General features: G+C 28.0%; 2 protein-coding genes across 14 annotated transcripts in view; one reads left to right on the top strand and one right to left on the bottom strand.

Annotated features, from left to right (window-relative positions):
• LOC139095806 (small conductance calcium-activated potassium channel protein-like) overlaps positions 1–17,092 on the bottom strand; it is a 121,318-nt gene that overhangs the window by 81,619 nt on the left and 22,607 nt on the right. For all 13 annotated transcript variants that reach the window (XR_011544896.1, XR_011544898.1, XR_011544895.1 and 10 more), the window contains exon 2: positions 10,998–11,148. The gene's annotated coding sequence lies outside the window, so the exon portion shown is untranslated. The remainder of the gene's footprint in view (positions 1–10,997; positions 11,149–17,092) is intronic.
• LOC139096030 (chymotrypsin-2-like) lies at positions 15,461–16,901 on the top strand. The gene is made up of 7 exons (XM_070647643.1): positions 15,461–15,610; positions 15,674–15,772; positions 15,865–15,998; positions 16,058–16,336; positions 16,464–16,493; positions 16,558–16,619; positions 16,679–16,901. The coding sequence occupies exons 1-7, from the start codon at positions 15,521–15,523 to the stop codon at positions 16,756–16,758; spliced, it is 774 nt and encodes a 257-aa protein (XP_070503744.1). The 5' UTR covers positions 15,461–15,520; the 3' UTR covers positions 16,759–16,901.

The following is a 17,092-nucleotide window of genomic DNA, read 5'->3' as shown; positions in this document are numbered from 1 at the left end:
TTCATTATACTTCGGTCCATAAAAGCGTTCTCTTTGTCTGTTAGTAAAATGTAATTTATTAATTCTGTTAACAATGTTCTAGTTGATTATAAAGTCTTTTATTTAATCGAGTAGTGTCAAATAGTAAATGGTATAGTAAGAGCTAAGATTTTCCTAAAAAATCATAACACAACATATATTCATGCAGTACAAGTTAACTGGCTTATAAAATATGCAATAAACATTAATTTGTTAGCGAGCTTAAAGGAACGAATTTGCAAGAAATATATTAGCTATAAATTCAATTTTAATGACTTTTATTACTTATTTATGATTCTATCAATGTATCTTTGACTTTATAACTTGCTTGATATCATGGTTGAAGACATGAAAAAATTGCTAAGAATTTCTATAAAAAATATTTTACAATAAAAGGATTTTTTCATAAAAACGTGGAACATAAAAGTTGGTAAAGGTTCATAAAATGTATATACATAAGGATTTTTTTTTTACAATAAACCCAGCGTAAACGGATGGAAAAACAGACAGTTGATTTGACTTTTTTAGCATTCAGAAATTATTTTTGTATTTACTAAGTTTTCTTTATTAAATTAAGTATATTATTAATAGTTATTAAATTTTAAATCGAAATCTTGTTCATTTTATACTGACATTAAACATGAAAGTCGCTGAGAAAATAAGGAGTAAAACATTTGTTATGCTCTTAGGTTAGAAAGTAAAAGAAATTCTAAGTATAAAAAGAGCGTGTTCTCAAGTGCAGAGTAAGGTGAAAGCAACCCTCACGAGCGTACTTATTTATTTAGTATATTTAAGGTGATCAAAGCGTGAGGAAGACCCAAGAACATAAGGAAAGGATCTGTCGTTTGCTATCGGTAAATTGCAAATGCAAGCCAGTAAAAGGCCTACTTTAGGAGACGTCTAAGGGAGGCCATGAATCACAATTGGTTTGTACGACCAGCGAAGTAAGTAACCCTAACAGGAAAAAAGCTTGCTCTACTTAAAAATACTAAATGAGCATGCTCGTGAAGTTCTGTTCTTGAGAGCACTCTCTTTGCCTGTTACGTAAATTAGGTGAGTAAGCTCTCTAGAAGTTTATTGAGGCTATTGACTATTTATGACAAAAGTTAATTTCAACATAACACGATTCGAATCCTCGTAAGGTGTAAGTTTTAATTAACAAAATTATTCTAGACTAACTGTACTCTTTCCATTGTTTATCGAGATTTTAGATTCAACAACCACATCAATTCATTTCATAAATCTATGACATCAGTACAAAACTTCAACAAAAATTCAAATAAATCATTCAGAGTTTTATTGATTACTCTCGCAATGTTCATCCTTGAACATTGATACCTTCGTTCTATCACAATTCGTTATGATTTCACACGAAATTTATTTGTTTGCCTGAGTCTAGAAATTTAAATTGATGAGTACCACCAATATTGATCTTTTTTTTTCTTGTTATTTCAGTAAATTGAATGGAAAAATATTGATGAAATCATTCATTTTATAGCAGTGTAAAACATCATCACACATTATTATATTTATCCAATTGTTATTAGCTTTACAGCAAACTATTGTTTACAAATCTATAAAATACTTGATAAGGATAACAAGCTCAGAATTACTGTGATTTTATTTTAAATAAAAAACTAAATAACATTTTATTTTTCATCCATTAACGCAGAAACTAGTATTGAACTCGTGGCACATATCTTATAATAATTAAAATTATTTTATATATTCCACAATTTGCTTCCTTCTTCATTTTTTCCTTTTTGATCACACTCTAATTTCCTAAATTGTAACAATGCCCTTAAGTGTAATTTTCAAATTCTAATATATCTTTATATCAAATAGAACTTCACTTGAAGTACTTTAGAAACCATTCTTTTTAAAATCATAATTTAAATTCCATTTGAACATATTTTTGAATAATTTATATCAAATTTGCTTCTTATATTTTCACGATTTCTTTGAAGTACATTTTTTTGTTCTGAATTTTAAAAAGATTTTGCATTTGGAAATATTTTTTACAACTCAATATAAAGAAGCTTTAGTGTTTTATATTTAAGATATCCTGAAGCAGATAAAAGAATGTATAGATTAAGTTATAAATTTTGTGCCTTCTTAATGGACACTCATCTATCCCTTCTATTCAATAAAATTGAATTGAGAAATTGACTTAGGGATAAGATTTTATCAAAGTTTTACTGTCCTGAATATTTATCTTTTTTATCAAATCTTATTTTCTAGCTTCAAGTACGGGTATGAATAAGAGCTATTATCCATAGAAATATTGAAAGGCAATAAAGTTATATTATTACAAAAGTCAATCATCCACATCTTTTATCATTAAAATCATTATAATTATAGCATACTTAATGCCAATAAAGCAAGTTAAAATAATTTGTCTATATTTTAAATAACACAATTTTATTTATAAATTAAATTAAAAGTTACAAAGGCATGTAGTCCGTAATATTCGACATCGAGTGTACATTTCATGTGCTTTATGTCTACAAACATAATACACTTGTACATGTGGATTTTATATTGTCAAAGTCTCAACAAAAGGATGGATTTGATTCAATCACTCGAATTGACGTTGAATGGATCAATACTTTGTTGAGACTTCGGAATTGAATTCTGAAGAATTTCTTTTATAATGTTGAGCTCATGTCGGAATTGAAATAACTGCTTAAAATAGCGTTAAGATTTTTTTTTTTTCAAAACAAAACCTCTTATGTAATAAGATTGAAGATCCATGTTAAACTTAAGAATCTTCCATGGATAAAATGTACTTGTGTATGGACATACGATTTCGTTGATTAATATAATCTATATATTAATGTTTAACAAGTTTTTTGTATTTAGGTCCTGAATTACACAAAACAAATACACTATCATTAAACTTAATAATAATATCCAGAACATTATACGTAATGTAATAAGATCCATTGACATCCAATAGAATATAATTGTTGTTGTTGCTCAAAGTATTGGTTTTGTTGGTTAAAATATGCTTCAGATTTCTGGTGAAATAGTTTCTCTAAGATATATATTTATTGTAGAAAATATTCTCAAAAAGAGCACATAAAAATTGAGAATAGTTTCGTATTTCGTTAAGTAGATTTACACAAGCATTATAACTACAGGTTCAAGCAAAGGAAAGCGTTTCTTTTTGCAAATATGTAGGAAAAATTTACCAGTCATTAAAATTAATAGTATCATTTTCTCTAAATATAAACGTAAAGCTTCACTATTTTCTTTTTCAATGCAAACTAAATAAGGCTGAATAATAGAATAGAAATAAACTTAGATCTCTGTTGACTTTTAATTATGTTGAATAAATACAAAACATTTTGCTTTTGTCTGTTATCTCCCTTCTGGTTCCGCTAAATCTTTTGTTTTTTATTAAAAAAACATGTTGCTCTATTGTTATGAAAATATAGCTGAAGATTATAAAAAATGTATATCTTGCTCATCCGTCACAATAGGAGATAAATATTCTCATTCACTAAAACAAATATTTTTAAATCCCAGCTTTTTGTTAGGAAATGTATTGTAACTGAAGTAGATTATGAAATAGCATCACTAACTTTTAGTTGTAATTTATCCTGATAAAATTGTACTAGTAAAAAGGAGCAAATGGAAAGCCTAAGGCTCAGGAATAGTTAATGGAAAGCTCGTCGTTTCATTTCACCGATTCAGTCACGACAATATACATAGATATAATAGCATTTTTGACGTGTTGCATACACAAGTTTTGAGATAAATTACGAGTTTGGAGTCCAATATGAACTTTGGTCTGAAAGATTAATAAATATTCATTACAAATTGATTCGCAAAACTTAATAAACATTTCCAGAATAGCACAAGTCGGTTGATCAATTCAAAACCAGTAAAAGGGCGAGGTTTCTCTGGCATGGTTCCGAATTCAAACAGAATTAAACACCAAGCCAGAGTCACACCTGTTTGATGCCGTATGTTTGAAATTTGAATTTATTTCCCTTTGTACGCAACTGTTCTTTCTAAAAATAAAATTAATGTCAAATCGACCTAGATAAAAATATTCAAAATGTATCATTATAATACAATGGATTCGAGCACGCAATTGATGTATTAGAAGAATTAAAACGTAGAACTTTTTATCGATATTGTATTATTCAAATATTTTCACTTCCGAATGTCCCAGTATAGTGATTAATAGAAAACTGATATTCAACAAAAAGTGATCTAAAGAAGGTCAAAATAAACAAAAGTTTTACCTTCCTGTCAAAACTTTTAAAAAAGATTGTTTAAATATCTGCAAAGTAAATCACAAATACATGTAAGGAATAAAAAGACTTGAATACATATAAAAGATATCGATTATTCAAATGTACTATTCTGGTTATATGAAAGACCGCGTGTAACAAATCAATATTGATTACTTACTTACTGTTAAACAAGACAGTGAAATTGACTTTCTGTAAAGAACGAAGACTGCAATTACTTTTGTCTAGGCCTGAACTAAAACGAGTATAATCACCTTTTAGGTGTCAAAATTTTATCAAATCAACTAGTCAGTTCTGTTTTTCATAAAGCAAGACATGTTCTTCGAGTTGTAAGATGAAATGAATTCACATTTAAAAAGGAAAAAATTCTCGTTCGCATTTACGATATTTGTACAAAAATCAATAACTTTTAATTTTAGAACACTTTAGTAAAAACCAAGTAAAAACGCGAAATTCAATGTCTATTTAAAATTTTACTTTTCAATAAATATGTACTTGATAATTCATATAACAAAAATATTATAGTGGTAATTTAAATTTAAAAGTATTTATCAGAAGCATATTTTTGTGAAAAAAAGGAAAGCCAATTTATGATTGAAATTCGATAGCAACAATGTGCATACATATTACATTGTTGTTAATAACGACTTATTACAAAGACCATTAATTATTTCTTCCTACTGCACAACACCGTAATTTGTCACTTAATTGATTTTCATTTTGTTTTAATTATATGACAGTAATTGTTTATATACACACCGTATTCACATAAAAATGATTGTGGCATTCCAGAATTATCTGCAAAAAACGCTTTCTTTTGAAACCGCCTTCATGTGAACATGGAAACTTTTTTGGTGTTATTGAAAAAACTCTATTGAAGCCTTAAAAGCTCCGTTGCGGAGCCTTTTTTATTCGCTCGACCAGAAACTAAGATGTAAAACTGCACACAAATTTTGATTTTATTATCTAGATTAACAGTTACTCACCAGGTTTCTAACCAGTTTAAATGAACAAATCTTTGCTTCCCGAAAGGTTCTCCTTGGGGAATTCTCAGTTTGATTTTATATTCAGTTCATAATTCCTTTTCATTTTTGCCATTTCGAAATATTTTTTTAACCTAGACTAAAACTAATTTCCCATGAACGGGCATGAACTGATGAATTCTATTCATATCATTTATGCTTATGAATGATTTATAAAAAATGTTCGTCCTGAATAATATTTCAAACCCTATATGTTCTTCGAAAATCATAATACAACAATAAGTACGTTCAATTTGTAGGAATACGCAAAATATTATGATGTTGTATTAATGATGCATTAATAATGAATATTTGATATTGAAAAAATAATTTAAGCTCCTTTTTTCTGCCACATTTGTAATCTACACTGAGACATTATATAGAAATTATACCCAAGTTTTTCTGCTTTTTTTGACATTCAATTTTTCATAACAATTCTGAGTAATAATAATTTATGATGAGAAATATTAATTTTCACATCTTATGTTTTGCAAATATTCTGCATGCAAAAGCTTTAACTCAATTTGCTTTTACCATTTAAATCTATTCTTGGAAGCTACAAGCAATTCATAAATTGATTCCAGTAACAAGTGACTCTACCAACTTAAAGACTACAGTTTGATACATTGTTTCAAAAGTCTATGTTATGTTTCATCCAATTTACGTGAAAGTAGGAATTTACATAAAACATATATTCTGGATTCTACTTCAATAGCTCGTTCCGTAAGAAATACGCATTAATTCAGCAAACGAAATAAAACGAGTTTCAAAGAAATGTAAATTTAATTTCGTTTGAGTTTTCTTAGAATTTTTTATTGAAATTTATTTTTATTTATTGGATCTTTGAATAAACAAAGCAAAATCTAAAAAATATTCCAGGAACTCAGCTCCTTCGGAGTTTCAAAAAATGAAAAATAGGTGATTTAAATTGATTTTGTCAAAATATTTATTGCTGTTTGTAACCAGTTTGAAAATGTCTTCAAAGAAGGATTATTTAGTTTGTACGAATTTTCACCCTGTGCAGAGCAAGTGCAGAGTGAAAACGAAAAAAAAAATCATATATATTCATGCAAACATTAAAAAATGGCAATAAATTGAAGGAAATAAATTGTATATCAATAAATGTCAAGAACTGAATAAGCCTTTTTGAATTTCACCTTTTTGTATCAATCTAAACTAAACTTAACTTTTTTTTAACTTGAGAACTCAATTTGAAACAAATTTCAATAAAGAGCTGTTCACTTATTATGTTTGAATAAAAATCCTAAATAAATTGAGCTATCAATAAATAAACAAAACAAATTAGCACTTAGTTGGATTTAAGATAAAAATACAAATACGAAATTCATTTGGAGAGGAATTTAAGACAGTAAAAGCAATGATAATGTGAAGTAATCAAATGAATAATCATCTCATTAATTTCGACGTCAATTTTTCCATTTTCTACAGCTAAGCATTATTACATCATTTGTCAAGTAATTTCATACTTTTTCTGTCGCATTTATTTTCATCGTTTGGGAACATTCAGATATTGTGTAACACTTAGTCGAGGTATGGTAGGAAGTTTTCAATTACAAATTTTGGTTAATAATAATTATAAGCATTACAATAAGAAGTATGAATAAAAAAAAATATTTTCAGCGTTACTTAATTTCCAAATTCCCCCGTATTTGTATTCTTTTCTTGAATGTTTTATTAAGCTTAGCAAACTTTACTGCAGTGGTGAGCAACCATTTATTTTTCACGGGATACCTTGTTGGTAAGCCTTGTACACGAATTATGGCATTTTCAAAAACCTTTTGACAGTGCACAGACTGCTCACCACTGTTTTGCTTTAACGCAAAAATTTTCCATTGCTGACTTATCTTTTTTAGAACTCTGCATGTATGCATAAGTATGTGTTAGAAATATTCATTTTTTGTCTTCCGGTATAAAAAAGTTATTTCCGGAAGCTTTTTCAAAATGTGCGACGAGATTATTTTTCATCCTTTTTTTTCTATTTCCGGATTTTTAACGCATTTATTTGTCAAGAAATATGTCAGTAGTCTTATTATTTGATTACATCATAAAAAATGATGTGTCACTAAAAGTTTTCTTATTGATATTTCCATTACTAACCGCCAGACACAAAACATTCATAAACTTTTCCATACAATTTTAGTTGTATCATAACCTCTTTATACAATGTCATGTACTGTATTTATGTATTTGTGCTATTAAAATAGAAATATGTTTAAATAAAAAAAATATAGAGTAAAGAAAAAATAGTTCATTATAGGGACAATCATTCTAGTTATAAACTTCCCCCACACATACTTTTTGCGTGATGGAATGTATATAGATTATGTGTTAGTGAGAATTTCCCCTAGGATACTATCAATATTATCATCACAAAGTTGAAAATTTATATCCTAGCAGTTGAAAGTCTATATCCTAGTTTTCAAAAGCAGAGTAAACTTAAAGCGCACTTGTATATTTAAGTAAAGCAAGGTTTTTAATTAAATTGGTTTAATATAGGTTTCATATAGTTTTACAACTGAAATAAGGTTTTTAAACTAGATTCAGTATCTTATCACCTTTTTACGGGTTTTACTCTTTTTCATCCAAATATCGTTCAATTTTCACTATTTGCTGTTTTGTACAAATAGTGCTCACCATAAATATATGGCATTCGTATTACAAATATACACGGAAACCATAAGTGTAAGAATAACGACCATGCATTTAATTAAAAAAAGGACGTAGGAAAAGGGGAAGTGGAATAAAAGTGAAGAAAATATTTTGTGCTTGAAAGGAAATGAAATAAAGATAATATCACGCAATTGGATCAAATTGAATTTTCCTTTATTTGTTGTGCTTGAAAAATTCGTTTCTGCTTTTTTATTCTACTCAATCCGTATTATTATCATTAAATTATACATCAGTGCTGTTTTATACATTTATATATATATACATATGCATATACGAACATATATACATAGACATATGATGGCACCATGCTGTGTGAAAATTACTCTTTTTACTGCTTTTGATTGCAACTTATTGTATTGATTAAAGTGTGAACATTTTGTTTGTGATATTTTTTAAAACAACAATCCTAACAATAATATTCAGTTCAGAGACGTAGCCAGAAACTTTAAAGAAAATACTGAAAAAAATTAAACCGCTCTAGCTCCTAAAACCCTCAGAAACATTGGTCAATACATGAGTCAACAATTTCCGTGAATTTTCTACAATTATATTGTACTTGCACACAAAGGAAATAAAAACTACGATTATGTACATGTATAGCAACAAAAATAAACCTAACACAACACGTGTCATTTATAACTCATAAGCTCTTTTCTCTTTTTCTGTTTTGAACAAATAAATCAGAAAAGTTTCATTATTACCCAATAAACAAAAAAAAGCCATAAAGCTTCACTCCTATAGGAAGAAATTTTACGTCAGTAATTTTGATTCCTAATTATATAGGGTTCACTTATAAGGACGATGAGCTGTGGAATTGAGAAAGTTCAAAAAAATAAATTCAAATATAAAACTGCCAAAACATAACAAAAAACTTTGTCTCTTCCCAAACACCCAAATTTTGTATTACCTAAAGCATCACGCATACAATAAAAGTCTATCAAAATCATACAACCATGACATCAGTTATGACGTCAAAGCTCCAACCATTACGTCATGAATGAACTTTTTTGTTGTATGATGCCGATTGTATTGTACAAGTATTGTAATCTTGGAGTTAGCCAATAAGAGAAATATCCTGGAGAAAATTGACAATATGTTTTCCTTTTTTATACAATTTAAGAATTTATTTGGTGTGTTGTTGAATCGTATTGATTATAAGAAGTTATGTTACTCCCAAAATGGCACCAGATTCATAAAAGTTTTTATTAGAGCTTGGTGTGTAATCAAAAATGTAATTAAGCATGATTAATTATTAATAAAAAAAATTAAGCAAAGAAAATTTTATAGAAAAAGAAAATTTTAAGGTTACAATTTTTTGCGCATAAGAATGAATATTTATAGAAAAATTAACTAAGGGAAACTAAATTGACCCAAAAACTACAAACGTTTCATCCAGATGAGAGATTTCTTCATTTCCAAACATTATTTCTTTATCGGCACACATTATTCATGGCAGCCAATTGGTTGCCATATGACGACCAAGTGGCAATTTTAATGTTTCCTACAGTCGGGATTAAAAATGGACAATTTTGTTTTCTAAAACTATATACATCCATTTTAACATCATTCAAACCTTCCCATTTGTTTACCTATTTTTTATTCAGCAGTCCCATAAAGTTTCTTCTTCTTACTTTTTATTAAAAATAGAAACACATCGTCAGGAAAAAAAAAACTTGAAGTATATGACAAGCATGAAAGTCTAAGGATCGTGAAAAAATAATAAGTATGTTGTAGACCAGATAGGAAATACGACCAAAGAGAAAAGCATAACAGCATTCTGTGTGTTTACTTTACGATTGCCGTTGAATAATGAAGTAAATATTTGTGCTTTTATCGATTTTTCAACGCTACAAATATTTTGTGCTGTAATTATGGTTTGTTGCAATATATGAAAACTGTGTTGTACAATAATTTATGATACTAGACAGAATAAATTTTTTCAAATATAGTGAGAGCTTGAAGTTTGATGACCTATTTTCCGTCATCAAATTTGTTTATAATTAAAATATAATTGTACCCTTGAATTAAAATTAGATTTCCTCAAATGCATTTTTTTAGGGTATGTGGTTTTTTAAAGTTATAGAAGAGTGATGGACAACCTATATTTCACGGCACATTGATGTGCTGCCAATAAATGTTGGAAATGCCACTGACTTTGACTAGTTGCATAAAAAGTTTAACGGTTAACATTGTAAATTTTTTAAATTTCATCGCTTTAGGCTTGTTTAAGCATAAAAGAATAAAATGTAGCAAAAACCGTTTCTTATATAAGAAAAATCAGAGTTATCTTGATTGACACAAAGTCAATTTACATTTTGAGTTGTAATTAACAGTACCAATATCAATAAAACCTGCATAGATAGACAAATATTGTGCCTGTGTTTCTTTTAAGCTTCTTATCAAATTACTTTTGGAGTAAGGATTTTGAAAAATAAAAAAAAATTGTAGATTAAGAGATTAAAATGTAAATCGCCCTCGTGCCTTCCAAGACAACTCTGATAAAAATGACAAATTTGACGCACTCATACACATACGCTTGGGGAATTTCTAGGCTTTATATTTTCTTTTTGGTATTTTCTTACTTTATTTCAAGAGAGAAAGATAAAAGTAATAAAAATGGAAGTAAGTAAATTGAATGAATGACATTTCGGCAACATTTCGGTTTCTTGGTTTTCCTATGTTATGTTATTTCACAAAACCTTCGCAACCATGCATAAAATTCTCAAAAATCACACATGTGTAATAATTTAAATTTTATGGTTAGCTCAATTTTTTTTATTATTGAATTGTAATTTTATGAATAAATAATAAGCTGACTGAGCAAAGTCAACAGAGATTCATGATTTGAGACATTATTTTTAGCAAAACAAGTTATGTCAAAACTATTATTAAAATCAAATAAATTCAATTTACGTTCCATTCCTCAGAATGACGTTGCATTTTTTCAAAATAAATTCTGACAAGGGATTGAATCTTATGATTTATGATTTTTTTCCTTTACCTTCCTCCTTATGTCAGTAAATTTTTCTTTCTAAATTATTCAGCTACTTTGTGGGTAGAGATTACACTCATGGAAACAGCCAAAAATTAAGGTTGATGTTTGTTATACAATACAAAATGCCAAAAAGCTTCAACTCCATTCGTTCAAAAATCTAAAAAGAAAAGTAACAAAAATTAGATAAAAATATTTCATTCTCATTTTTTGTGACTTAAAAATGCTAACTGATTTGCACTTCATCATATTTGCTACTATGCAAATAGGGTTCAATAGAATTTATAGTAGATGATTTACTGATGTTCAAATATTCATGAACAACGATTGTAGAATCACAAATTATAGAATTCATTATAATATGAAATATATAATTTCATGAGTTGAATCAAATTGAATGCATGTTTGTTTGAAATTTGTGAAATTAATACTAAAGAAAAAAAGTTTGTTCTGTGACTAAGAAAATTGTATATGGAATTTGATTGACTATCAAAATATAACATTGTCGAGACAGGCATTATTTTGGAAGTCAAACGCTGACGGAGTGTTGGCAGACGGAAAATCACTTGGCTAACAAACTAAGAGAAGGAGACAGTGCAACAAAACAAAAAACTGGCTAGTGGATAAAAACTAATGATCATAAATTTGATTTGAATATGAACATATGAATTCTAATGTGATAAAACCTATTTCGTTTCTATTTATCATAACTTTTATTATCGCTTATCAATGTCATGTCATAAAAACCATTTTGTAATGCTTATCAATCAATATCAAAAGATGGAAAAATTATGAAAACAAGAAGCACTGTAATATCCATTATCATTTAACAAAATAAACGGAAATTCGGATTGTATCTTTATCAACATAATTGAATCAATTTATTATGCATGCATTACGAGCTATTGATTATAGAAGGAAATAAAAAGCATCTTAAATAAACACTTTACTATGGTGATACTGATACTGATTAATTATTTATCTCATGTTAAAGTTAATAAGAAAAATAATTACATTTGTAAGACTTCGACCTTTTCACTAATAGGACTTTTCTGCTCTATTAGATTAAGTCTTACTGTACATTTCGCAGGGGGAAAACAACTTGCTTCCCGGAAAAACTTAAATATTTTAATGTGGCTTTATTTTAAAAGTGATTATTCTAAAAAATTTCACAATTTTATTTTTATTTTTTCTTCTTTAAACGTCATAATCTAGTTTAATTACCAACGCTTAAGAAAACTTTTCCTTTTTTGTTTGAAAAATGTTTTCTTTTTTATTCTAGTTTGGCGAAAATTTAATTACTTTAGTTCTTCTACCTAAGTCGACTCATGATCTCAAGATTGTTTATCTCCCCATGAGGCATTAAATTGCACGAAAATTTAAGAAATGTTTTTTTTTTTTTTTCATAAATGTCAAAAGTCGTTTTGCAAAAGCATGATAAATTTGATCTTTTTTAATTCTTAATGTAAAAATATTTTTAGATCAATTATAAGTTTAATGGGACAAAAAAAGGGTTTGAATTTTAAACTTTTGATAACAAATTTTATTATTAATTTTTTTTTAATCATGTGTAAATTCTGGTAAATTGATAAAAATTTAAACAAAAGTTGCAAAATGTTTAGCAAAAAATCTTATTGAAAACTTCAACCTGAAAAAAAAAAAACTTTTGATTTTTTTTTACAAACGAATCATCCCGCATCAAATTCTCACGTAAAGAACAAGTAACTTTCTTCAATGAAAAAGTTCATCGTTAAAAGCTCACAAAAATAACATCTGTTTTACTCAGAAAGAATTAGCAAACAAAAAATATTTTGAATTCAATTGGAAGAAAAACATTAAGATGAAAAAATTCTCAAAATATAAAAGAAAACATCAATAATTAAAGAGTACAAAAACAGAGGTAGTGAAATTTTTTGCATAAATGTTGCAGAAGAAAAATAATTTTTTTTGTACATAAGGATTTTCCATTAAATTAATACGTAAGAATTTTATATATGTGCATGTGACTCCGTGGATCACTTTTGTTTCTCATTATATAGCTATATTGCCTTCATGAACGTTTCCCATATGAAAAATGGAAAAAAAATTATTTAAAGCTGAAATAAATAAATATTATTTGACATTGTGTTACTATTAACCTTCATATTTTATTTATTCGATTGAAATTCAATCGAAGATCAACATTCATGAATGTTTAATGTACTTAAAATTGAGGATGCTTAAGAGTTTATCATTAAAGGTAAATATAAGGAAAAGTAGAAAAGATTGTAATAAAAAGGTGAAATGTTGCATGTCATGTCAGATTTTGAACAAATTCTTAAATCTTTTTTAAAAAGGGTATGCATATGTACCGTCTTTTTGATGTTCTCTCAGTCGATTTTAAGATAATTTGCAGAAAGAAATTCGTGATATTCAAAATGTTAAATTTTTAAAACTTTTACGTTTTTCTCAGTGTTTTTTATTCAATTTATTATCACAGGAATCAAGTCAACAGCACATTGAAGATGAAAAGTAGGGGTTTCAATCCCGGGATCCCGCATCCCGGGATCCCGGGATCCCGGACGTTTTTCCGGTCCCGCAATCCCGGGATTGGATAAGCTTCAATCCCGGGATTACGGGATTGAGAATTCATTTCATATTGATACAAAAACTTCAATTTTGAAATCTTAAGTTTTAAAAAAATCAAGAATAACTCATTTAAAAATCATGTTGTATGTCACTACATAACTGATCGAATAATTTCAGCCACAATTTTAGAAGCTGAGTATTGAAACTTTCTTTAAAAATTCATACTAAATTGTTAATATTTTGAAAGACCAGAAATTAAATAAATTTGCATTTAGTTTCTTAAAATTTGCTAAAAAATTTAGGAAAACTCATTTTAACGACTATTATAATTTGAAATTTTGGTAGTGATTGTGATCACAATATTGAATATGCTCTTTTACTAGTACTTTTACAACATTTTTGTCTGCTTTAAATGATTCATTGAGCCCTAAAATTTCTAATAAAATATTTAGTATTACATTTGTACTGGAATTTGGCCAAAAACGTGTTATTTTTCTTTAATTATCAATATCAAAAGAATACTTTTTTTCATTATCCAATCCCGGGATTAATCCCGGGATCCCGGGATCAGATTTTCAAATCCCGTAATCCCGGGATTGAGATTTTGTCCCGGGATTGAAATCCCTAATGAAAACATTTTAAAGTATTCACCCCATACATAGAAAAATGTTCGCTCATGGCAACCCTCATAAACTGTTTTTAATTGACCACAAACAGAACCAATAATACCAATCACAATTATTTTCATTTTAAATTTCGAGTTTCCCATTCATATTCTCAGTAAACGATTTTTTTATTATCAATAGGGTTTCTGAAAACGACATTTTCGAAAAACATCATTTTTGCGGCTTTCCTAATTTGAATAATTATTGATTAAAGATTAAGGTAAAATGCCTTTTAATTGGAGAACGTAATACATTTGCTCTGTCTCATCACTGCAGAATCAATCAATTTTCATAAAATGTTTCCATAAAATAATCCCAATGCTCTTATTCTGACCATGAAAATAAAAAAATTCGCACATTTTTATTCATCATCAATCCACCGTAAAACGTTCAATATCGTATAAATCACCAACCACTTAAAATAAATGTCAACAAAATAAAAAGGAATGATGCTGTTACTGTCGATAAATTTAATCCAGCAAGTGGTTACGATCAAAATTTATTATTTCTCTTTTTAACGTCAAAAGATAATGTGATTAGGCATAAGTGGTAAATATATTGAGGTTAGTTAGTTGTTACTGTCACGTTGAGGTGATCGGTTTAATTGAAAATTGACTTAAAAAGGGATTATTCACTTATTACGTTATGAAATAACGAACTTTTTTAAAATTTCTACAAACCCTATTATTTGGGATGACTTGTCTGATGGCATTGTTTTATTGTGACCTAAGTTCCACATAGGAGCATGGATACAATAAATAAGTAAATACGAAATCAAGATGAAATTAGAGCCCCTTGCCTGTTGGTTATAATTTTTCTTTTTTTATCTTAAAACTTAAATCGATTGTGATTTGATTTATTCTATAATTAATTTATTTAAATTAACAACCTGTCAAAATATTATCAAAACCTGGCATAAACAGAAAAGCAAACATTTCCAAAAACAAAAACTCAGACAAAACAAATTTTCATCTCTAAAAAAATCAATAAAATCCAAAAAGAAGATAAACTGAATAAAAATAAACATTTTTGATTAGCGAACACAAAAACTTTTTTATCTATCCTATCTTCATTGTATTAAGCTGATTCATATTTAATATTAATCTAATGGATTAAAATAAAAAAAATTTAAAATTGAAATTAGATAAAGAAAGTTCAAATTATGGACTAAGATATCTGTTACTAAACTCAATCAAAATTTCATTAGTCTTATCAAAAAATAATGATAAGATGAACAAAAATTTTGGTAATTGCCTAGAAAATTAGAAACAATTTCATTTCATATTTCACTCCAGTAAGATGTGGAAGTTAATTTTAATTCTAAGTGCAATTTCAATTGCAGATTGTAAAATTGACATAACACCCAGGATTGTCGGAGGAAATAATGCTGTAAAAATTTGAATTTCGGACATATTTCAACAAAAGTATAAAATATTAATTTTTCATTTGTAGGCTGCAGGGCAGTTTCCGTATTTTATGTCAATCCGTTATGGAGAAACTTTGAACCATGGATGTGGAAGTGGAATTTTAAATACTCAATTTGCAATCACTGTAAGATATATAAATTTGATGAATAATTTTACCGAAGCTTCATTGGAACACACTTATAATTACAATTTTCAAACATATATCAATTTAACTAGGCAGCACATTGTTTAAATGGAAGAGAGAGAATGGCAGTTGCTGGTACAGTGAATTTAGCTGATCCTGGTGTACGTTACAATATAATACAAAGTATTCCACATCCTAATTTTGATGCGCAACGTTTGTGGCATGAGTAAGTATTATTGAATTTCATCATTAAACTGCTTTACATTTTTTAAATTTCATATTAAGCATCGGAGTGTACAAAGTCGATCGAGATATAGTTTTTACAAATCTTATTAAACCAATTCCATTGAGTCGAAAACGTGTGATTTTTAATACTCCAGCTGTACTTGCTGGACATGGAGCATTCACACAGCAACCACCATGGGAAGTTCATCCAAATCTTCAATATTTGAATTCAACAACAATGTCGAATTCTGAATGCATATTAAGAAGCTTTTTAGCAAGATTAGTTGATCCATCTTATAATCCAAGCATTCATTTTGCTCACATTTGTGCATTTGCTAGGTAAGCTTTTGATAAATTTCTCTTCTTTTGCTAGTAATAAGTACACGACCCTTGAGCATACAATTTATGACCCTTTTTACTTCCGCACGAATCCACAGCAAAAATAATAATTTTAAATAATTTTCAGTATCGGAGTTGGTGGCTGCTATGGCGACAGGTTGGTTATTTCTGCGTTATTAAATATTTATCGTTTCATTAAATTTTACTTCCCTACTTGACAGTGGATCTCCATTAGTTAACAGACGAAATGGTGAAGTCATGGGCGTTGTTGTGTCTGGATTAAGTAACTCAAAAGAAAATGTTTGAAATTGTTTGAATATTAAATTAATTTATTTTTAAAAGGTTGTGCTCGAGGTGCTCCCGACTATTATGCACGTGTATCGTTTTACGCAAGATGGATTGATGCTAACATTATTGCTTAAATCAACTAGGATTTGATCATGAATTGAAAATCATTTTATTAACTTGATTATCGGAAAACGAATAGTTGAAAAGATAAAATTATGCTGATTCTTTAATTTTAATAAAAAAAAAATTTAAGATATTCTTGATTTTTGATGACTAAGTTTTTACTTCTTACTGATTATTGGATTCATACATATAATGATAAATGATTTTAAATCTTTTGACAATAAGCTTTGAACGTTTCAACAAATCGGCCCATCGTTTTTACTCACTGAAAATTGAATTTTCATGTTTTAATGATGACACAGCAGTTATTGATCCTATGATTACCTTTGAGACTGTTTCATCAAT

This window comes from Chironomus tepperi, unplaced genomic scaffold (genome assembly GCF_022539635.2).
Source record: "Chironomus tepperi strain 1889 unplaced genomic scaffold, CSIRO-AGI_Ctep_v1 contig_376, whole genome shotgun sequence".
Taxonomy (NCBI): Eukaryota; Metazoa; Arthropoda; class Insecta; order Diptera; family Chironomidae; genus Chironomus; species Chironomus tepperi.
This window is presented reverse-complemented; position numbering and strand designations above follow the sequence as displayed.